Below are 23,309 nucleotides of genomic sequence, written 5' to 3'. Positions count from 1 at the left end.
AAGAAATTGGGGGGAAAACATGCAGTGAATATCTGACCTGCCCTTCAGTTAATCCATCTACTGCTCACCAAAGCCTCATTGGTCTCAGAGGAAGCTGTCTAGAATCAAGGAAGAGGAATCGGGGAAAAAAGACTGAGGTATGTGAAATTTACACAAGAAGTTTTGAGTTTTGAGTTTTTCTGAGTTTACCTCTCTCCTACCCCCCCCCCCCCCCTGTTGTCTGCAGCTGTGTGTAAAACATGCCCAAGGCTCTGTCATGATTTGGGTCTGCATTTTAACCAGTGGGGTTGGGGATCTTGTCAAAATTGATGGAATTATGAATGCAGAAAAATAGTGTCAGTTTGATTCACCATGCAGTGCCATCTGGAATGTACCTGACTGGCAAAAGCTTCATTTTCCAGCATGTTGATGATCCCAAACAACCATCGGAGCAGGAAAATGGAAGACTATGGAACTCTGTCAATCGTGGATTGGCCATTCAGCACATTTCAGTCACACATAAACACAATTTTACCATCATTGGGGAACGTGATTATTTGTTTCATATAGCTCCTGAAATACACATTTGTGTGGTCAGTGCATAACTCCAGTAAAGTGAGCTCAGCTCGTTAGAGTGGTTCTTGTAATCAACTACTCTGTTTTTTGTTTATTCGTTTAAACTATTAGCACATTTGTTTCTAGGAACATTCCTGCTTAACAGACTAAATGACTGTTCCAAGCTTGATGCATGATATTGTAACAGATTCTTACTTTCAGGAATATGTGCAGGTATAATCTGACTTCCCAGAGAAGGCCTGATCTTAATATTCTCATGAAACACCATCCCTCAGTAACTATGTACCTTTTTTAAGGAAAAATGAAAAATTGGCCTGTTTTTGGATTGAAACAGCAGCTTTCATCATAAGGTGACAGAGCTGCTGTGGTAAAGCCATCAAAATAAATAGAGAAAATTTTAAATAACCACAAGGATGGCAGAAGCACCAGTTAAAGAAAGTTAGCACAGGGTTTCAACTAGTGTCTACAAAACCGTTTTTACTGTTTTTGGCACCTTTTTATTGGCTGCTATTCCAAAAATTTGCCATGTACCTGCTGTCTCATGAAGCAGAATCACTCGTTCCTCTGTCTCTTTCATTTCCCCTTTTTGCTCTCTTTCCCACTTATTTATGTATTTTCAGTCACATTTACATGTGAAAATATTTGCTCCTCATGTGCTGCGTCCTGTTGTCTGACCCCATAACACCTTCTTCCACCACATTTTCATGTCTCCTTTACTCGCTCCCACCAACTTTATTCTCCCATCTGTCTTCTTGTAAGTGGGTGGCAGTGAGCCAAGTACTGACCAACTTGCTTTCACCATAACAACCAGCTACAACATCTTGATTTGATGGGACTGAAGGTTATCCAAGAATCACTGCCATTCCTGAAGCCTGGGGGTGCTACACCCAGCCTTCAGGAATGAGTAGTTTAGGAAGAACGTACAGGTAGGAAATGGCAGTTATACATCACTGTGGTGTTTAACCTCCCTGAAATACTACATGGAACTCCCTAAAGAGTAGCTCATCCTATCTCACAGGGCAAAATGTAATAGATCCCTGTACTTTGCACATACAGACACACACACACAAGCAAGCTGCTGCCACTCTGCTTTTAGATGCAGTGAAATGGTGCGTTTGTGTGGTAATGTGGAGTGTGTGGAATTCATAAAAAGTCATTATTTCCACATCCTATTTTAAGAGCTCCGATAAAAATGTCATTAGCCGAATAGTGTTATAGTTTATTCAGGCCCATTAACTCCTCCACACTGTGCTAAACAAACAGTCAGGCTAATCCCGGAAACACTAAGTCAGCCAGATCCTGCCAAACACGAGACTCAAACATGCAAGCATTAATAACATTACTACATCAAGATGATCACCAGACAAAGAAAAAGTAAAACTGAACATAAAAAACATAACAAGACTTTGATCTATGACCTTGTAAAAAAAAAACATCATGAGATGTAGTAGTACTACTTAACCTCCTAAGACCCGAACTCTTCCATGGCATGCATTTTTAATTTCTCTTTGATATTTGGACATATTGGGGCCCGATGAATGTGAAAACAAAGAATTACCAGATTGTTTTTGTTTCTAAGAAAAATGAGAGCCACATATGAGGATATTCGATTAAAATTTCGATAGAACAGTAGCAGTATAATGTCCTCGTAAATAGACATCATTTGTAGAGCAAAATTGAGTATTTTGGTCTAAATAACCCAAAATGTGATGTCCACATATGTGGATGCCAGGTCCTAGGAGGTTAAAGCAGATTTTGCTAAGAAATACAAACCAAAGCTTATGGGGGCATTAAGCTAGACAAACAATGAAATCAAACTAGATCGTTTTGCACACACTGTACAGACTTACCAAAATAAACAGTGGATGTACTGTCATGTATTTGTGTTGACTGTGTGTATTATTTCTTTTGTTTCTGTGTTATAAAAAATATAGAAAATTATATGAACCATTGCATGCAAATATAAACTATGCTTCTGTAATGTAATCACAAGCCCAATTCCAAATATGCTGGGATACTGTGTAAATTATAGCTGAGACATTTAATTGTTTCATGAAAATATTAGCTGAGTTTCATCAAAGCATCTTAAAAAAATTGGGAGGGGACAACAAAAGGCTGGAAAAAGGATATTTTAAAAAAACAGGCGCATGAACATTATGCAGCTGGTTAGCTTAACAGGTAACAGGGCAGTAACATGACTGCGTATAAAAAGAGCATCTTAGAGAGTCAGAGTTTCTCAGAAGTATATCTAGGCACAGGTTCACCAATCAGCATAAAAGTACTACGAGAAACTGTGAGAAAATTTCAGAATAATGCTCCTTAACATAAATTTCAAAGACTTTGAATATTTGATGACATCAACAGGTTCACAGAATCCAGAGAAATCCACATGCAGATTAATCAAAATTAGAAACATGGCTGCCGTGTCCTCTTGGCTAAAGAAGCAAGGAACCATCCAGCTTGTTATCAGCACTCAGTTCAAAAAGCCTGTATCTCTGATCGTATGGTGGTGCATTAATACCTATGCACTTCTGGGAAAGCCCCATCGATGCTGAAAGGTACATACAGATTTTAGAGCAACATTCAGGGAAGGTTTTCCATATTGCAGCAAGACGATGCTCCAAACAACATGGCTACGTAACATGGGAGTTAGAATACTGAACTGGCCCGCCTGTAGTCCACACCTTTCACCAACTGAAAATATTTGGTAGATCCTGAAATGTTAAATATGAGAAAGAAGAGCCAGGACTGTTCAGCTAGTACTGCTGGGATGTTGTGTGATTTGCAGATGTTTGCATTGTAGTTTTTTTTTGTGTTTGTTTGTTTGTTTTTTACATATTTTACACAGCATCCCAACATTGTTTGAAATTAGGGTTTTAAGCTGACAGCTGGATTCTTTTATCTTTTTTTTGTTTAGATTTCTTATATTTACATTCTAATTTATCCAAAAGACAACACGATAATAATATATTTGTAGATTAGTAAATCAGTAGTGGCCTGGATCAGAGGAAATCAAGTGAAATGGTGCAAATAAATTGTAAAATTAATAGACTACAAATTGAAAAGAGAAAAAAGCTCATTTCCCTGTCACCCTGTGGCAGTCCCAATCTATAGATCCCTCTCAGCTGTGGTACCATGCCCAGACCCGCACAGTTGTGATCGCAGTCCTATAGAGGAATAAGGAGACAGTTCATGGTGGAGCTGAAGTCATCGGCAAGGCATCCGCCAGAACAACCACCAAAACAAAGCATCCCTGTGTCCCCCTAACACAAGATTGATTTTAAACAAGAGGCCGGACTGGCAGGAGCAATGGAACTAACAGATACAGTTTGACCTTGTTTGCTCTGTACTCTCATCACTGTTTGATGATCATTGGTATCTCTGCAGGTCAATTAGCTAAACATTCCCACTGAAAACTGTAATATTCTGGGCCAAAATGAAAAAATGTCCAGAAAAAGAACAGCCACAGGAATGTACCGTGGCTGTACACGAGTTCTCAGTTAAGGGACAACCACACACACACACATCTCCCAGAGCGCTGAGCAAGGCTTTATAGAGATAAGCAAGAGGCTGATCTTGAAAGTTGCAGCCAAAGCACTGGACTATAGAAAGTTTCCTTTGGATGTGGCGCCCGTCACCCCGAGGAGCACAGAGACGGAGGTCATGTCCGCCCTTGATAGCCTGCTGTTTTATTCTCCTCTCTCCAGAGTCACAGTCACAGTTAATCTCAGCTCAGCGCCCCACTGTGCCCGACCCCAACATGCCACCACCGTCTCCGTGCCCGCCACATCACCATGGCAACAGGGACAGGCTGTGTGGCAAGCTTGTGCACGAAGGCACACACACACACACTTAAAGAATAAAAATGAAAGATGTTCTGAGTTGCAATACACATGAAAATATACTGAATCTCTCTGAACAGTCAGAGACGGCTGTACCAAACACGGACTAGACTTCTGTAGTCTACTGTACTGTAGACCCCTCCTTCTCTCTCCCACTCGCTTTTGGAGAGACAATGGTCAAATCAATAGGCCACAAATACACACAGAAAAACAAAGTGGCCTGTGTTACGTCCCTGCTGCTTTCAAATAAACAAGAGCAAGAAAACACAAAGAGGGCACTGACACCACACACACACACACACATGCACACACTGCAGAGGAGCAGAGGGCTCCTGTTCATCTATTCTATGTTGTAGGAGTTTGGGAGCTGGTTTATGCATGGCAGCCGAGTGCATCTGCCCTTCACATTAATCACACTACAAACTCAGTCTAACTAAATTCAAGCATTTTCAATCAGCGTTTTCTTGCTAAATCTTTAGCAAGATCCTTACATGCCCACATATCTGTATGTCTGAAGAAAATACAGTATGTGGGTCAGAAAGAGTGTGAGTTAGTAGGTGTGTGTGTGTGTGTGTGTGTGTGTGTGTGTGTGTGTGTGTGTGTGTGTGTAACTGTTGAAAACCTATTAGCATTCTGTGAATGATGCTACAATATTTATTAACATATTATCGGGACTACCATACTTTCACCATCTGTGTGTGTGTGTGTGTGTGTGTGTGTGTGTGTGTGTGTGTGTGTGTGTGTGTGTGTGTGTGTGTGTGTGTGTGTGTGTGTATACAGATGGCCTTTCTGTGTTGGTATGACATCATCCACATGCTAAACCTACACAGACATCACATCACATATTCCAGAGTCATAGCTGCCTACGCTCAACACAGAAGCACATCAGATAAAAGAGACATTTCTAAAAGGACCTGTGTTCTACAGAGAAATAAAAGAACCAAATGTGGTTATTCAAGAAATAATGTGAGCTGAATTATCAGCAGCATATGATAATTCAGCCCTTTGTCTTATCGTGCGTGAGCATTACTTCCCAACATGGAAGCTAAAAAACACAGAAGGTCAAAAGCTTAACTATATGCTGATTAGGTCATCTAAGGAGGCCCTACTGCGCTTATTGAAAGCTCTTTCTTAGTGTTTTTGAACACTACTGTTGTAGTTTAGTATACTTTACAGTTTAAAATAATCTCTATTTATCCTTGATGTTTCCACTCAGTTCACACATTGTCTGAAACAAATTTCCACCCCTTTTACCCTCCCTTTAAGCTAGCTTACTTCTGATTGGCTGCCTTTGTATACAGAAAACAGCAGGTGGGTGGGGCTTCTGTGCTCAAAGCCAAAGCTGTGTTCCTGACCCTATTAGGGATACCCACACTCTATGACATCATACAGAGTCAAGAGCAGAAAAAACTGTGTGGTGTGTTTGGAGCAGTCTGAGCTGGCCTCAGTGTTTACAACTGTGTTTATTACATTTTGGTCCACTTTCACAACTCACTGTTTTCAGAGTAAAATCTCTAAGGAGAAGCTCAGTGATTAACACTAAAGAACAGAGAAATAAAGTTAGTTAACTGGAAAAAAACATAATGCTGCATTTAGCAGGTAAATTTTCCTATTAACTGTTAGGTTGACTTGACCTGAAAGATAACATAATTTCATACAGGCGATATCAAAGTGTTTACACTGCAAATGCAGAGAAAGTGTTTGCTGGGATTATTACCAAATCCACAATCAGTTCTGCTGCCTCAAATTGGCCAAGGAAGATTGAAACAAACAAAAAAGAAGATAGGAAAACCTGATTTACCAGTGATGAACTCACCCGCCTCGGAAAAACTGGATCGGTATTTTAGAATGGACACTTATTACTGTATTCAAGACAATTTAATGAGGAGGTTTACACTAAAGAGAAGTGAATATGACGCTGCTGATGGCAGCCTAGCATAAGAAAGCAAACCAACCCTGTCCAAAGCAAGTTACACAGTTCACTTACCAGCATTTCTAAAGCTCAGGATGTGTCATGTAATATTTCTAAAATGGAGAATGGAAGAAGTTGGCTGGAGCATATTCGAACTGAGGTAGTCTAAGCTAGCCATCTCTTGGCTATATGACTTTATAATTTAACAAATAAAGACTAGAGTGGTATCAGCATCCATCCATTCGCTTCCGCTTATCCTTTTCAGGGTCGCGGGGGGCGCTGGAGCCTATCCCAGCTGTCATAGGGCGAGAGGCGGGGTACACCCTGGACAGGTCGCCAGTCTGTCGCAGGGCCAACACACAGGGACAGACAACCATTCACACTCACATTCACACCTAGTGGCAATTTGGATTATCCAATTAACCTATCCCCACAAGCTGCATGTCTTTGGACAGTGGGAGGAAGCCGGAGTACCCGGAGAGAACCCACGCAAACACAGGGAGAACATGCAAACTCCACACAACTCAGGACCTTCTTGCTGTGAGGCAACAGTGCTAACCACCGTGCTGCAGATAAAGCAGACTCTGGCTCCTGGCTCTGTGCACCCTTAACAGAACAGCTGCGGACCCACCAATTCAAACATGCTTCATTCTAAGTCATGTGTTCTTAATGATTCCAGGAATATACTAAATTGGAGTAGGGTATAAATCCGGTAGAGCATTTCTAGCAAAAATTCCTTGAAATAATATTCTGTGAAGTAGTTGTAGAAGTGCAACACATTGTCTTAGCTAAGTAATAACATTGTGTGTTATCTGCTTCTACTAAGTATTTCATCTTTTGTTGTTGTTTATTTGTGTATTGGGATCCTCTTTAGGTTCCACCACAGCAGTTGCTAGTCTTTCAAACCATAAACCAAGAAACAGCAGTGACTTAGGCAGCACTGAGTTGCATCGTGTGTGTAGAGATGCAGCTTTGTGAGGTGGTTTACCTCAGTTTGAATTATGCTTTGAAAACTGTCTTAAATTACTAAACTGAAGTTGCATGTAGGATAATTCAGTACTTGACATGGATACTGGAGCTGATTGGCTAATGCTTTCATTTAGCACAAAAGTAAACCACAATATGGTTTAACTATATTGCCTTGATCCATTTGATAAGGATCCTACATGGAGTTTTCTTGACTGAAGATGTCCCGGTGCCTTCCCTCTGTTCCCTCTCTTGGACGTTTAAGCTTCACTATCCAGGACAATGCACCGTTCATACACTGCAATACAGTTTTAACGTGTTTTTGCTAAACACAGAATGTTTCTTTGAACTCACCCGAACTTGGAAAAGCAATAACATTCAGCATGTTTGGAGGAGTTCTTTCAGGTTGCAGTTTTCCCTGCTGGTTTATAAAGACGCAGAAATCTGCTGAACTTCAGGAGGTGCAAAACAAATCACAGCAGTGATTCTGTGGAACTCTCTTACTCAAAGTGAAACTGCTGCAGCTCAGTGTACACTCAGTGAGCGTCAAATTACTCAAGAATGCGTCTGTGCTGCCATCCAGTGTCTGTCCGGAGTACTGCAACAAGCATATATTGTAAACATCACTTATTGTTTGAGCAGTTGATATGAAGGTTTTTCACACCTATGCCAGGTTTCATATCATGACATCACCAGTCAAGTAAAACAGAGAGACATGGGAGTTTAAAGTGAGACGATTCAGAGCTAGGGCCAAATACACATGTTTAGAGAGTGATTGTGGGCACATGTGAAGACTGTCCATCAATGTATTTCCTCTGCTTATCTACTTCAGGGTCACAGGGTGCTGGAGCCTATCACAGCTGTCACAGGGCAAAAGGAATCAGAGGGCAGATTGTCAGCAACCACATACCACATAAATAGCGAACAATTTAAGTGACATCCAAAATAATGAATGTATTTAAAGAAAAATAACATTTTGTAACACAGCTTTTTATTTAACCACCCACAGAGAAGATCTTGTAGACAGTAGCTGGCCCCACATGAAAACAGAGGCACGTGTTGTTTGATCACAATTCATCCTTGTTGCTCTGAGAGTCTGGTGCTGAGGTGGAGTCCTTCTTAACTGCTTTTACTGTCTTTTTTGCAGCTGGTTTTGTTTTCTGTTTATCACCCTGCTTTGCTTTTGTTTTTGCTGTCTGTTTTCCATCTTTTGCAGCAGCAGCTTTAACTTTGCCTGTCGTCTTTGCCTTCGTTTGATCTCCAGCTTTAGGCTTTGTTTTAGGTGCAGCTTTGGTTTTAGTGGTTCCTTTACTGGCTGTTTTGGCCTCCCCCGCATCCTTCAGCAGGTCAGTTTGTGCATCGCCCGACGTGTTCAGCTTGAGCTTCTGCTCTCCTACTTCTTTTTTTCTGGCTGCCTCCTGGTCAGCCTGTGCGGGAGCTTTCGGTTGAGACTCAGTTTCCATGGCCTCATTTTTACTGAACTCTGCATCCACTGGTGTAGAAAACATCTTCAGCAAATCCTGAGCCTGGATTCTTTCCTATGGGACAAAAAAAGAAAATGTTTGGGAGACTGCAAAATGAAACAAGGAACAGGTATGAATCACAAATTTTCTTTGAAGTTGTGCTGGCAGTCAGAAAACACAACATCATTATCTAGAGCTGAGTTTCATATTTCTGCACAGCAATAACTGACTGTGTGCACTGTTTTCAACTTAGGCTGTCTTTATAACTTTGTGGAAATAGTCTGATGCACTACGTAGTTCTTCTTCACTCACTTTTAACTCCCTATGTGTTCATACATCATTCTACATTTAATCATTAGTTATTATTAATCTCTGTCTCTCTTCCACAGCATGTCTTTGTCCTGTCTTCCTCCCCCTACCCCAACCAGTCAAGGCAGATGGCCCCACCCCTCCCTGAGCCTGGTTCTGCTGGAGGTTTCTTCCTGTTAAAAGGGAGTTTTTCCTTCCCACTGTTGCCAGAGTGCTTGCCCATAGGGGTCATCTGATTGTTGGGGTTTTCTCTATTTTCTCTGTATTATTGTAGAGTCTTTACCTGACAATATAAAGTCCCTAGGGGTAACTGTTGTTGAGATTTGGCACTATATAAAAAAATGGAACTGAACTGAATTCAAGGTGTTAGAAAAAAGGATCATTTGAACAATTCATGCTAAATCCTGACCCATCTTTCTCCATTTTGGAAGAAGTTATTGTTTAAAAGGATTGCACACAGACCCAAACCTAAAGCCTATGCATGCTCACATCTGGTTACAGTGGTTTTCCTTACCTTTTCCTCGTGAGCAGGATCCAAGGTGAACCACAGAGCAACAGCACACCTCTGACCCCGGGTGACAGCTTTGACACCGTGTGGGTTTTCTTTCCCTGCTCCAAAACCAACCACGCGACCACACTTTGGATGCACCTCCGCCTTGAGAAGACACACACCACGCAACACAATCAACATCGATGTGGTTAAAAATGCATTTTTGTTAAATGCACAGTGGCTTTAAAAAGTATTCAGACTCTGTCAGTCAAACCCTGTGGATAAACTTAGCAGTTTGTCCACATGTACACTTAATAATCTATAACAGGAACCTCATTAAAATGAACAGTTTAGATCTCTGTGCAGGTGTTCCACAGGGTTTAATTCCTGCCTTTTAGTTGGGCCCCTTAAAGAAAGTCAAACATCTGCCGTGAAGCAACTCCAGTGCTGTCATAACTATTTGATTAGGGTCATTAAAGTGCTGAAAAGTAAACTCTGACCCCATTCTCTGATCTCTGCCTTCTAGAGCAACTTCAGGTGTCTATAGTTAGAGCAATAGTTAATGTCAGTGTTTTTAAGTGCATATTTAAACCACTTTACATCAAATTTAATACTAAATTTGCAAAGGACGTGCACATCAAGTGCTCCTTAAAAGTAAGCACATTAACGTGAGTTCAAAATGTGCATCCTACATGATCCAGATGTGTTTGTGAAAGGCCTTGTAATTGTCTCGTATATGCCATTTTCACAGGTAATTATAGGTCTAAATTAACCACTTGCCGGTCCTATGCATCAGAGATTTTTGTATTTTTAGGTGCAACTGTTAATAAAGCTAATGAATCTAATTAGAATCCTATTACCATGTTTACACAAACTACAGAAAAGCCAAAACAACCAGGCAAATCTAAAATAATGTAGAGGGGAGAAAATAGCAAGATTATGTGCTGAAATTCCCGTGGTGACCCATCCAAACTGAATTTTAGACAATTTCATACTTTTATTAAATGTGCGAGACTTTTCATTGTGAGGTTTTCTTAAAGGACATCTTTTTGTTTTACAGCATCCCTCCTCACTTCAGCCCACTGTTATTTTCCGTAACAGCGAGAGACAATCCCATCACAAGGAATCGTGATAGCTTTAAGATTTAAATGCCGTTAGCAAAATACAGCCTGCCAACTCTATAAAGAGTCCAAGTGGTCCCAAACTTTTAAATCTCACAAAAACTGAGACCACCCAACACTTTACCCTTTCCAAAGGTCTACAGAGAGTTCCTTGGACTTCATGGCTTGGCTTTGCTCCGGGCATAAAGAGTTATTTGTGGGACTTTTACTCCTTATGGAAACACAGCACAAGCTTACAGTTAAAGCACATTTACAGCCTGGGACAAACACATGTTTGATCCCTATGGATAGTTTCCCCATCTAGGATAGGGTTAGAGACAGGATAAGGATAAGCAGTAGAGAATGATTGAAACAACTCTGACTGGGGTGATTTTTTTCCATCCATAGCCAGTTATTAAACTCCAGTCAGAGTTTGTTTTACTAGTGTTTTATTCAGCACTAAATTGCAGATATGCACACAGTTTATGGATGCTGCTTGCTAACCATTAACTTAACTTAGCATTAACAAATCAAAAAACAAATAAATAAAAACATTTGGAGGCAGCTAAAGCAGTCTGAAAGAAAACTTTACAGTTTTAAAAAAGAAAGGAAAAAACATCAGATATATATTTACCGTCACTGTTTTGGCATCAAGCTCTGTGAAAATGAACTCTCCTCCTTCAAAGTCCTCATTCAAATAAAGGATGGCACTGCAGGAGTGAGACACCAGGAGGTCAGCCGGTCCTTGTCATCAGGGTGGGTTGTGTAGACAGAATTTTAAGTGTGTGTGTGTGTGTGTGTGTGTGTGTGTGTGTGTGTGTGTGTGTGTGTGTGTGTGTGTGTAACCATACCTGTAGTCTCTGTAAGTGTATGCAGGAGGTTCCTTTACACACTCGTTGACCTCAGAAACCAGCACACAGTTGTCGACGTGGACAGGGTGACTCATGTCCTTACGGTCGTCCTGCTTCTCTGAACAAACAGGAGCACAGAGAGAACATTTGGAGAAATTTGGGCCCAAAAACAAAGCTAGCTGAGAATTCAACAGCTAAATATGTTTCTTTGTGTATTTATTGTCAGAGGTAGTGGAGACCAAAATGGTACTGAATTCAGTATATTTGACTGTACTAACTTCAGTTATTACATCACAGTTACAATTTTGTTGCAAGCACCGTGAGGCAACTGTTATTGTGATTTTGTGTTAGATAAATAAAACTGAATTTTACTTGTGTTCTAAGGTTCTTCTCTACAAAGTTATCTGCATGCTGGGTAGACAGCAAGAAAAAAATAAAAATCAAACAAACATGCGTTTTTCTTCCTGCCACTGGTGCTGCAGTCTGCTGATTTTATGTCTTGATGCATGCACATTCACCTAAGTAAGGAAAATCCCAAAAGGTTTCTGTTCATCTGGATGTAGCATTTTCAGTGGGAGAAACATTTCGTCACTCATCCAGTGACTTCTTCAGTCCAGGACTTTGAATTAATTCACTAAATCTCTGTTTGTCTGTCTGCCAGCTCTATGATGAGGAGCTGAGCAACCAAACACATGGCACAGGTACATCTTAGACCCCTGAAGGTTGTTATCTATGTAACACATTATGATGTTACCATGTTGCCTAGCAACCACCAACCAACTGCCATTTACCTGTCTAACCATCGTATGATTTTTATTTCACAACAGTAACATCTAGTTTATATTGACAAAAATCAACTATTATTAGATATACGATATGTTACAATGGCATCACGTTACTTGGCAACCACCTAACAATGGTCTACAATGACATTTATATTGTAGCGCGGGGCAGGACGGGCATGTCCTAGCAGATCTAACAGATAAACGAGGTCATTTGGGAGTGATGTCTGAACCAACTCCTAGACACAAAATCAGGATGGGGAAAAAATGACACAGTGTCAGTGGTTAGCTTACCATCGATGGCAGAGCGACAGACCAGGTGGGAGTATGTGAAATAGAGTGGAGTGTCCAGACGGAAGTAGGACTCTAAGACCTTCCTCACTTTCTCACTGAGGTCAAAGAACAGACGAGCGCTCTTCAGAGGGACCTTCCCCTCCTGGCCAAGCTGTGAGAAGAAGAAAAACCATGTAAAAGCTGGGACAAGGAGGAAAACAATGTTGAGTCTGTTTTTATATAGAACTATAAATACAAAAGTGTTTGCACTGAAGATGAAAAATGTTCCAGGAAAGAGCATCTTCTCTCTAAAGAGAACACGTCTTAGGTTTGCAAAGCTTCAGGTTCTTTGGACAGACAAGACCAAAGTGGAGATCTTTGGCTAGAATTCCCAGCGACATGTTGGGAGAAAACCAAACACTGGCTATCAGCACAAGCACATCGTACAAAGTGTCAAGCACGGTGGTGAAGGGGTGATGATTGCTCCATGCTGTGAATAAACGAATGCCTGCAAACCTCAATCAACTGAAGCAATACTACAAAGAAGAGTCGTTCAAAATTCCTCCACAATCATGTGAGATGCTGATAAAATAATACATCAAACAATTACTTCAAGTTATTGTTGCTAAATATAATTCTACAAGCTACTGAATCAACAGTTTTTCACAGGACTGCATTATGTCGTGGAAAAGTGATATACTGTCAGGTTCTAAGTGATCGTTCCTCTCTGTGTAGACAATAACTGACGTGCTGAGTCACACGTGTCGTTTTGGATCCTACGAAGCTGCAACTATTTAATTACCTCAAACAGCTGGAAGCAATAAGCATCAGGTTACATTTACAGGTGAGCCTCTAGATTAACCTGCTGCAAACATTTTTATTCTCATCCGCCAGCTCGAGCACATAAGCTATATGCTGCATGTTCTGTTGTTTTGATGCTGAAATGTGGAAAAAGTCTGCTGTTATACTAAAAAACGTATTTTTTGTTTCCACATAAAGAACCAGCTTTGATCTTTCCCCTAGCTATGATTAAAGGTGAACGTTTGTGCTTGTGTTGGCATCTCTTATTTGGAATTTTTCTGCTTTATAGACCTTGACAGCCTTCAGGACGGTGACTCCCTGGTACATCTCGCTGGGGGAATGTGGGGATGGTCGTCCTCTATAGCCATCGCCTTTTAGAGCAGCTGTCTGTGAAATAAATGCAACATTAAGCAACTCCTATAACAGCCGAGCTGAAAAACATACATACGCGACACGATCAGAATGCAGGTGATGTGAGGAAATCTTTGCTGACACGGACTGAACTTTATTCCTTGGGGCTACTCACATTGGAGAGACGGTGCAGCTCCCTGCACTCCTCATCTGTGATCACACCGTCCAGCAAAACCCGCTGGGAGCCATTCAGCTGCTTGGATGTCATGGTCACCTTGATGTCACTGTACAGCAGAGCGCCATCTACAAGATAAGGTCACAGATAAAGACGTGAGGATAAAGACTGGTTGTACAAGACTGACATTTTATACCCTGGTTCTCTGAAACATTCACCTTCCTGTGGCACTATCATCTTGGTCATTTCTGAAGAATCCTTCTTCTTTTCCTCAACCAGATTCTCAATCTCCTTCATCAGGTTTCCTATCTCCTCTGTGATCCTCGCTGCAGTCTCTCTCTCAGCCCTGAGACACAGCAACACACACGCAGATAACAACACTGACTTTAAGTGCACCTTCATGCTCGACCTGCACACGTGTGGCGGTGCTCTTAGTCTTACTTCTGTTTCTCTCTCAGTTTCTTAGGCATGACATCTTCGGGGGTCCACGAGTCCTTTAAGCAAAAATAACAGAGAATTCAAAGATCACATTTATTTATATCCCAGCACTTCATAAGTAGTGCAGAATGTGGTGAGATGTAAACTGAGTTATACACTTACCGGATCTACAAAAGTGATTCCAAAGGCTTCATAACCAAAGTAGAGGAGCTCTTTCTCCAGGAGCGACTGCTGAATGTACTGTTTCACCACCTAGGGATTACAAGTCAGCAGCAGCCTGTAACATAGCTCCTAAAATCACATTCAACAATCACAAAGCCGGCGCTATAAAGACCGTCGTTATATCTCTGGTTCCTTAGCTCCAGTTGGAGCTGTCTTCTCCTTTATTTTAGTAGGAACAAATTGGTCTGGCTTTTTTTTTTACAGTGATTCTGACGGACGCGTGTTAGTGGTGATGTATGCATTCAGAGAGCAAATCTGTGTTGTGCTTGTTCAGCTTCTGTTTTATCTCCTGTGCTTTTGTAGCATTCTTTGATTTGAGGGTGTTTTCTTAGGTTGCAGTGTGTTTGAGCTCATGCAGCTCTGCTCTCATGGTGCATACACACCGTCAGGCTGTGGATACAGATGTCTGGACAACAGATGCAGGTGTAATAATACACCTGCATCTACCTTTGGAGCCTTTATATTCTAAAACACAGGCCACAGGCCAGCAACCTCCACCTGGGAAATAATCACTTAGTCATTAGTAGTGATGGATAACCATAATAACCCACTTTAAATAGTGTGTTATGTGGACATTTAGGGCCCAGGGCAGCTCAAATCTTTTTTAAGAATCAGCAAACAGTCATGTGCTTAGATCACCACCAGAGCCTTTTTTTAATGTGCCCCTGAGTACACGTGAGTGCTGATGAAGACCATTTTTCTGCCACCACACTTTGTTCAGGCTAATTTACTGCTGATCACTAAGGATTAAGATAACACAATGCTAGGAATAACTGCACTCACGGTGAGGTTGAAGTAGAGGTTGAAAGCCTCTGTTAAACACAGTGTAACTGTACCTGTCGGGCTGATATGGCTGCTGCTTTGTCCTCGCCCAGCATGGCAGAGTAATAGTTCAGGTTCTGGTTCATCACCTCATCCTCAGGGTGGAACAGCAGGTAGGTCTTAGCACACTCTATGGCCTTCTCGTACTTCTCACCTGGAAAGAAAAGACAAAAATACATGGAATCATGGATGTGAACAAAAAGGATGTTATTGGATTTGCAGCATATATCCTTGTTCTTAAACACCAGTGACTATTTCATAACAAACATCCTGTACCTACAGGGGACTCTAAAGTTACAGCACGGAAGAATTTTAGCTTAAACTTGTTGTTAAACATTCAAAAAATGAAATCAAATTATGAAGAAAGTGTGAAAAATAAAAATAAAAGTATGAAAATATTTTAAAGACCTTCATTGTGTTACTGCTATATGAAGTTAGTATGCTAAGTTTGGAACAACCACATGGAAGAACTTATAACAAAACAAAACAATGTAAAATGATTAACATGACATCTTATAGTTTCAGAATATTTGCCTCTTTGGCTAAAACAAAACCTGGTCTTATGCTGAGACTGGTCAGTGGTCACCTGGTGATTCAATTCAATTCAGTTTTATTTATACAACAACAGTCACCTCAAGGTGCTTTATATTGTAAGGTAGACCCTACAATAAAAACAGAGAAAGGACTTTGGTGACAGAGAGAAGGAAAAACTCTCCTTTAACAGGAAGAAACCTGCGGCAGTTCAGAGGTTAAGAGCCTAAACTCTTACAGGACAGGGTTATTTTTCATATTGCTCTTTTAAAGGCTGCCACTAGGGAGAAGTAAAATATAACAATATGAAATTTTACATAAAACGCTGCAATTCTTTTGGTTAATTTTGAAGAAATACATTATAAATACATGCAGTACAAGAGAATTTTCTCTTTTTTATTTACTATATAAATAGTTAAAGTATTTAACATATGTACCAAAAAGCTCTTTAAGTCTACAGTCACACAGAACAGTTTTAAAAAATGTGGCATGACCAGAATTATTGCAATTAGTTGCAGTGAGTTGGGCTCTGCAAAGCAAGTTTGGTGCATAAAGACAATGATTAAACAGCAATCACTCCACTGTCAATGTTGACAATTATGTGCGATAATCTTTTAATCTGTGATCAACTGTAACAAATGGGCAAAAACTGCAAATCAATTGAAAACTAAATACAAAGAAATTCACATGAATTACTTCCATTCAGAGTCCAGCAATAAATGCTGATCTATTATCATATAATATTTGGCTTATTTAAGAGGTAATCTCGTTCATGTTAGGTGCAGGTCTGTGTTTTTGCTATTAAAGTCGTCAAACAGATGATCCGTGTATATGAGGCCATAGCTGTTCATTTCTGTGTTTAGACTTCTTTTCTGCATTGTTGCTAAGGACAGTGGATACAGGCACACCTGACTTATAGAAAGCACTGTGAAACTCACTGTTGTAGTAGGAGAACTGCAGGTAGTTGAAGTGTGAAGGCAGGAAGTCCTCAAAGGGCTTGTCTCTGCCAGCAGTTAAGGCCAGCTCCACAGCACAGTGCTGCTTACAGCTCAGCACCTGCAGGTAGTGGTCTGAGGGACACAGACACATTTATACAAGTATTTATAGCACATGCAGCCTATTTTTCATATTTGCCATACAAATGTCTCCCTTGCATGCAGCTTCACATCAAATTCTCAGCTCTGTTGGAATCTTTAGTGCTCACAAGCAAAGGATATGCTGCCTCACCACTCATACTCTGGAACAGGTCTGCACTGTACTCCATGTAGTTGTATCCATCATAGTTGTAGGCTCCCTCACACAGAACTCTGCACTCCTTATCAGCTATGAAGTACTCATCTACGGCTGATTCAAAGTGTTCAGCCGCCAGGATGAAGGAGTCGTCACTGTAGGAGCTCTTTCCCAGCAGAAACTGGGCCTGAAGAGAGAGGGCACATCACAGCTACTGCAACAGTCAGCTTCATCTGTTCAAGGTCAGTCAGGCAGACAAAGGAGTTTAAATCTTTCTGCTTGAATCATCGTTAGAGACTGCATCGTGTGGCAACATGTAAAGAAAAATGCCCTCCTTTCTTCTCTTCTGTTTTCCCCTCCAGCTGATTATGATAGATTGCCTTCTCTCCCTGAGCCTGGTCCTGCTGGAAGCCACTTCCTGTTAAAAGAGAGTTCTTCCTTCTCGTTGTCACCAAGTGCTAGTTCACAGGGGATCGTCTGACTGTTCCTTAATTTGACTTAACTGACCAAACTAATGAAATGTCAATAAAAATAAACTGTAGATGAATTATAGACAATCAGCAGAGGATGAGGCTACAAGAACATAACAGCATTATCAAAGACGGAGTTTGCTTTCACCATGTGTGGCCTGGCCTCCAGATCTTTGAAGTCGTCCTCCTGTACTCCTGCCATCATCCTGTAGTAGTCCAGATTCTGTCTCATCTCCATGTGATCTGGGTTGGCCAGGAAAAACGTGTTGGCAGCTGCTACTGCTTTGGCCAGCTTATTGATCTGAAAGGAAGAAAAACACACATACACAAGCTTATTTTCTATTCTATTTAATTCAACTGGAAAACTCGTGCAAGCTAACTTGGTATCAAAATATCTCATGTAGGCACAGATACATTAACAGTTAGTTAATGTAGTAGTGGAATACATTTAATCTACTCTGATTTTACTTTTGTTTTGGTGCACTAAGCCCAGTAGTTGCTCTTTACTTTCCAAATGTTAGCTAACTATATACACCAGCCAATATTGATCCTGACATACTCATATTGAGACGTCAGTAATGTACACAGGCTATTATTTTAACTAATTATGTTACATATTTATGTTTAATCATTCTTATTGTATGTTTTTGTACAGGTACTTCAGACTGTGTTTGTCAACTTTCACTCACTTTTATTTTGGGGGTAATTAATCTGCTATAAATGATTTTTGATGCAATATCATTTTAAATGTTCACATTTTTGGTCTGGTAACCCATAAGGGCCAAACTGTTATCTTTACATTTTCTGGGGTGGATTTCAGTTTACTCTTTACTATCTGAAACGCTAACGTTTAGGCAGCTCAGTAGGTAGAAAGACTTAAAAGATTTTTTGGCAAGACTGAAGCCCAGGTTTCCCCCGATGCATCCATCACAGTGTAACTTTGATCATGGTAGGTTAAAAGTATTTAGGCATAGGAAAAATATCCTTGTATAAACAGAGACTGAGACTTTTAGTAGGAAAGGGCTTTGATTGCTGAGAGTAGTAAAGCAATATAGTACCAGTCGTATTTCTCAGATTTTAAAATATTTCAAAAGTTCAGAATATATATTACAATGAAATCACAAGTAAGTGAATCGTACTAATGTAAGGCCTGACTGAACTGCCCAGGTTGCAGTTGTGTGGATTTAGTGGGTCACAAAATAGTCTAACAACCTAACAACATCCTAAAAACAACCGAACTTGAAAACAGTAAGCCATTTTTTCTGGTTTTCCTGCAGTGGTACATCATACTCATACGTAAGCATAATACAGCGCTGTGCAATAGTCCTGAGCAATCCCTCATTTCTTTATGAGGCTTTTTTGAAGTGGTTTTGAGCAATACAGGGAGTGCAGAATTATTAGGCAAATGAGTATTTTGTCCACATCATCCTCTTCATGCATGTTGTCTTACTCCAAACTGTATAGGCTGGAAAGCCTACTACCAATTAAGCATATTAGGTGATGTGCATCTCTGTAATGAGAAGGGGTGTGGTCTAATGACATCAACACCCTATATCAGGTGTGCATAATTATTAGGCAACTTCCTTTCCTTTGGCAAAATGGGTCAAAAGAAGGACTTGACAGGCTCAGAAAAGTCAAAAATAGTGAGATATCTTGCAGAGGGATGCAGCAGTCTCAAAATTGCAAAGCTTCTGAAGCGTGATCATCGAACAATCAAGCGTTTCATTCAAAATAGTCAACAGGGTCGCAAGAAGCGTGTGGAAAAACCAAGGCGCAAAATAACTGCCCATGAAGAAAAACATGATTTCCATGCAGGACAATGCTCCATCACACGCGTCCAAGTACTCCACAGCGCCGCTGGCAAGAAAGGGTATAAAAGAAGAAAAACTAATGACATGGCCTCCTTGTTCACCTGATCTGAACCCCATTGAGAACCTGTGGTCCATCATCAAATGTGAGATTTACAAGGAGGGAAAACAGTACACCTCTCTGAACAGTGTCTGGGAGGCTGTGGTTGCTGCTGCACGCAATGTTGATGGTGAACAGATCAAAACACTGACAGAAGCCATGGATGGCAGGCTTTTGAGTGTCCTTGCAAAGAAAGGTGGCTATATTGGTCGCTGATTTGTTTTTGTTTTGTTTTTGAATGTCAGAAATAGGGCTGAACGATATATCGCATTTGCGATAATATCGCGACATGATCAAGTGCAATTTTCTAACCGCAAAGGCTGCGATTATACTCTGGACATGTCCAAATTCATGGGCTGCATCCTCCTGAGGCCGCATTTGTAGACCGATTACGTCACAGCGACGCGCCGAAGGCTGTCCAAATTACTACCATATCCCAGAATTCATAGCGCGGCCCAGCCAAACTCCAGTTTCCAACAATGGCGGCCGCTACTAAGTTTTAAAATTACTCATACTAATCTTTCAGGGTCACAAAATAAACTTTTAACATATTTTCAGGCGAGAAAGTAGTTGTGTAAACATCAAATATCTGCTCGGTTTATCAAGATATCCCATATTTGCAAAAGTGCTTCGACGTTTTCAGAGGCGTCTGCTACCCACCAGCTCGACAGCTAGCCGGGAGCTCGAGGGTTACTGATGCGGCCGAGAACGGCACAACTCCCGGCACATCATTTTCAGATCACCGCGGAGTTTCGCTGCTCGGGTTAAACGTAATATATAAGTCACTTAGACAACCTAAAAATGTTATTGTTGGGCTTTTTTCAGTGTTTTGTTTGTTCGTGAGTAAATCGGTTTGGCTGAGATTAAAGTTATTAGATTAGATAAAATAAAACTTTATTAATCCCCCGGGTGGGTTCCTCCTTGGTTTTCACACAGCTGACTAAACGTCAAACAGAAAACTTATTAAACAGAAGTATGAGACAGTCGAGAATTTACACCAGTGTCTGGTTATATTTTAGATAGCAAGAAGCAGACGGCCGAGTTTATTAAACTCCACCGAGACAGCGGTGACGCTAATCAGAACTAGACCGTCCAATTTCACGCCTTTAAATTTTAAAGGCGTGTTTGTGTGTGTGTTTATACAATTGCTATTATGTTTGCACTTTATGTGTAATGTTACTGACTGCAGAGATCAGTAAGATGTGTGTATTTTTTATTTATTAGTTTTATTTATTTAATATTATTTTTTAATTGAATGACTGTCTAGTAGTTCACAGATGTCGAAAAACTGAGTGTGGTAAAGCCACTGATTTTGTTTATGTATATTTCTGCAATCTGCACATTGTACTGACTTTCATTTTAATGTTTACACCAGGGTTCCTTGTCAGCACTTTATGCTCAGATGTTTGTAAGCTAAAAATAAACTATTGTGTATGTTCAAATATACTGTTGTGATTGAAGAAGTTAAATAAAAATGTCAGTCATCAATTCATGCATCACCTCATGTCATCATAACAGAGGTCTGTCTTCCAGGAAAGAACAGTTTAAAATTAATGTAATATAGTATTGGCCATACTATATGATGTATTGCTTGTCTTTGTTTAATAATACAGAAGACAAAGACCTTAAAAAATAATCCATATCGCATCGCAATCGCAATATTGGGGCAAAAAATCGCAATTAGATTATTTTCCATAATCGTTCAGCCCTAGTCAGAAATGTATATTTGTGAATGTGGAGATGTTATATTGGTTTCACTGGTAAAAATAAATAATTGAAATGGGTATATATTTGTTTTTTGTTGAGTTGCCTAATAATTATGCACAGTAATAGTCACCTGCACACACAGATATCCCCCTAAAATAGCTAATGAGAAGAAATGAGTCGTGGCTTGAGACTTTTGCACAGTACTGTATGAGTTATGACAGCTCTATGACTTTTTGATAAAAACTAACTTTAACATTTTCTTCAGCCTGAGCTTTTAGGGGCCAGGCTGAGGTGTGCGGGACAAACGTCCTGTTTGACGTTTGTCCCGCACACCTCTGCCATGCCACACAGAGTTTCATAGAAAATATTTTCATCAGAGCAGAAAATAAATCCTTATTTTCACACTAACCCATTCATCTTTACGCCCCCTAACTTGCTTAGTTGGAAAAATATCTTGTTAAAAACGAATTTAAGTCTACAAAAAAATTAATAAAATAAATAATTGCTAGTCCCTACTTATTTCACAGATCAAGCGTTTGTGGTTTGCCAGCAGGAGCTTTTGAAAATAAAATTTTAGGCCTTTAAATCGCTCAATTTCACGTCCTAACGTCACACCCCGCAGAAGCTGACTCCACCTTAAGACGTGGCATGGTTGTCTTGGTTTTGGGGGGTTGGGGCAAAACAGTAATGTGCTCCACATCAGCTCTAACTTACAGGCTAAAAAAGAATCAGTGCTAAAGTTTTTACTGTTCTAGCTCGCCTAGAGCAAAGCGAGTGTGTGTGTGCAGTGAGAGACAGGCCACACTGTAGCTGCCAGCATCCTTTTCTACCTTAAAATACGCCACTTGTAGGTAATTATATGGGCTCCTCTTCTTGAACTCCAGCTCTATTTCCTCGCTGACGAGATGCAAACTTGGTGCGCCGACTTTCTCAGTTTCGCAGGAGTTAACACAGTCGGCCCGCTTCAGGAATTTCTGGAAGAAGCCCAGGTCCTCCACAGAGCCGGTCCCCGGTATGGGAACTCCCAACCCGGCCAAAGGCTCGCCGAAAGCGGTCTGGTTGGCGCAGCTCTGGCGGCACTGAGCTTTAACTTTGCGCAAAGTGGCTTTGTTTTTGAGAGCCTTCTCCATGTTCAGAATCACCGATAACCAGTCCCCCTTATAGTAAGCTTCCACCGCCGTGTCGAAGAGGAAATCATAAGGCTCCAAAACAAAGTGGCTGCTCACTTCAGTGTCCGATGTGCACGCAGGCACCACGACAACACAGAGGAATGTGAGCGCATAACGGAGCTCCATGGTGGCAAAGTGTCAGGGCTCTGCAGCGGGACCTGAGCCTGGGCCTGTGGCCGACGACGAGCCGGTACGCAGAGAGAATTGTTACTACTCCTTTCTCCACCAGGAGCTTGACTGGAGGTGGGATTTGAGCGGCGGAGCCCCCCTCGGCAACACCCCCCCCCCCCCCCCACCCTTCATCCTTATGCATATGCATACGCATCAGCCGTATGCAACATGATACGAGTTGATTTAGTGCTTCAGAGCTTCAGAGCAAAATATTTTCACTAGTTGAATAAACACAAAATGACACAGATTTCTGAAAAGGTCTGGTTAAAATGTATGAAAGTTTATTGACAAAAGTCCGAGAAAAGGCAACTAACCAATGAAAACTGTACTTTTAACTGTTTGCTTTTTTCCACTGATGGATCTGTTTGGAATTGTCCTCATTCACACTTTCACAGGCTCCCAAATACAGCTGTTGGTGCGTAGGAACACAGCAGTGAGGTTCTGGTGAGGCAAGGAGAAGACACGGCACCCAAAGAAACCTGAAGTCTGTGGAGAAACTCGTATTATAGGCCACTGATAGAGCCCGTCAATGGCCTAAAAATGTACTTTTTAAAAGTTTTCAACGTGTCTGACTGAAGCTGTTAATGAAGTTGTACTGCTGTGATGCTGGATGTTGGAAGAGAATTCCCAAACAGCATGATGGGCAGTACATCTGAAATGTGTCACAGTATATTGTAAAGCTTAACATTCTTCTATTTAATCAAGATCGCTGTTCCACCGCTTTAAGATGGTCAAAGAATATCATCGAATCCTGCAGACGATGTGTAATTT

The 23,309-nt window shown here is 40.8% G+C and overlaps 1 protein-coding gene and 1 long non-coding RNA gene across 2 annotated transcripts; one reads left to right on the top strand and one right to left on the bottom strand.

Moving 5' to 3' along the window:
• Positions 1 to 8,084: 8,084 nt before the first annotated feature.
• p3h1 (prolyl 3-hydroxylase 1) lies at positions 8,085 to 22,609 on the bottom strand. Its single transcript, XM_086291230.1, has 15 exons — positions 22,029 to 22,609; positions 17,732 to 17,884; positions 17,111 to 17,300; positions 16,822 to 16,953; positions 15,367 to 15,506; positions 14,471 to 14,560; positions 14,312 to 14,364; positions 14,089 to 14,216; positions 13,871 to 13,998; positions 13,636 to 13,731; positions 12,565 to 12,715; positions 11,489 to 11,606; positions 11,272 to 11,347; positions 9,562 to 9,702; positions 8,085 to 8,813 (listed from the first exon to the last, which is right to left on the bottom strand). The coding sequence occupies exons 1-15, from the start codon at positions 22,491 to 22,493 to the stop codon at positions 8,343 to 8,345; spliced, it is 2,532 nt and encodes an 843-aa protein (XP_086147356.1). The 5' UTR covers positions 22,494 to 22,609; the 3' UTR covers positions 8,085 to 8,342.
• On the top strand, positions 12,359 to 14,221 carry LOC147329855 (uncharacterized). The gene is made up of 3 exons (XR_015129037.1): positions 12,359 to 13,117; positions 13,279 to 13,387; positions 13,634 to 14,221. It is a non-coding gene; the product is annotated as an uncharacterized LOC147329855 (long non-coding RNA).
• Positions 22,610 to 23,309: the final 700 nt, after the last annotated feature.

Source organism: Aulonocara sp. 'chitande type north' Nkhata Bay, linkage group LG5 (genome assembly GCF_057382095.1).
Source record: "Aulonocara sp. 'chitande type north' Nkhata Bay isolate Kocher_YH1m ecotype deep benthic linkage group LG5, A_spYH_male_GT1.1, whole genome shotgun sequence".
NCBI lineage: Eukaryota > Metazoa > Chordata > Actinopteri > Cichliformes > Cichlidae > Aulonocara > Aulonocara sp. 'chitande type north' Nkhata Bay.
Note: the sequence above shows the minus strand (reverse complement) of the source record. Positions and strands in the feature narration are given on the sequence as shown.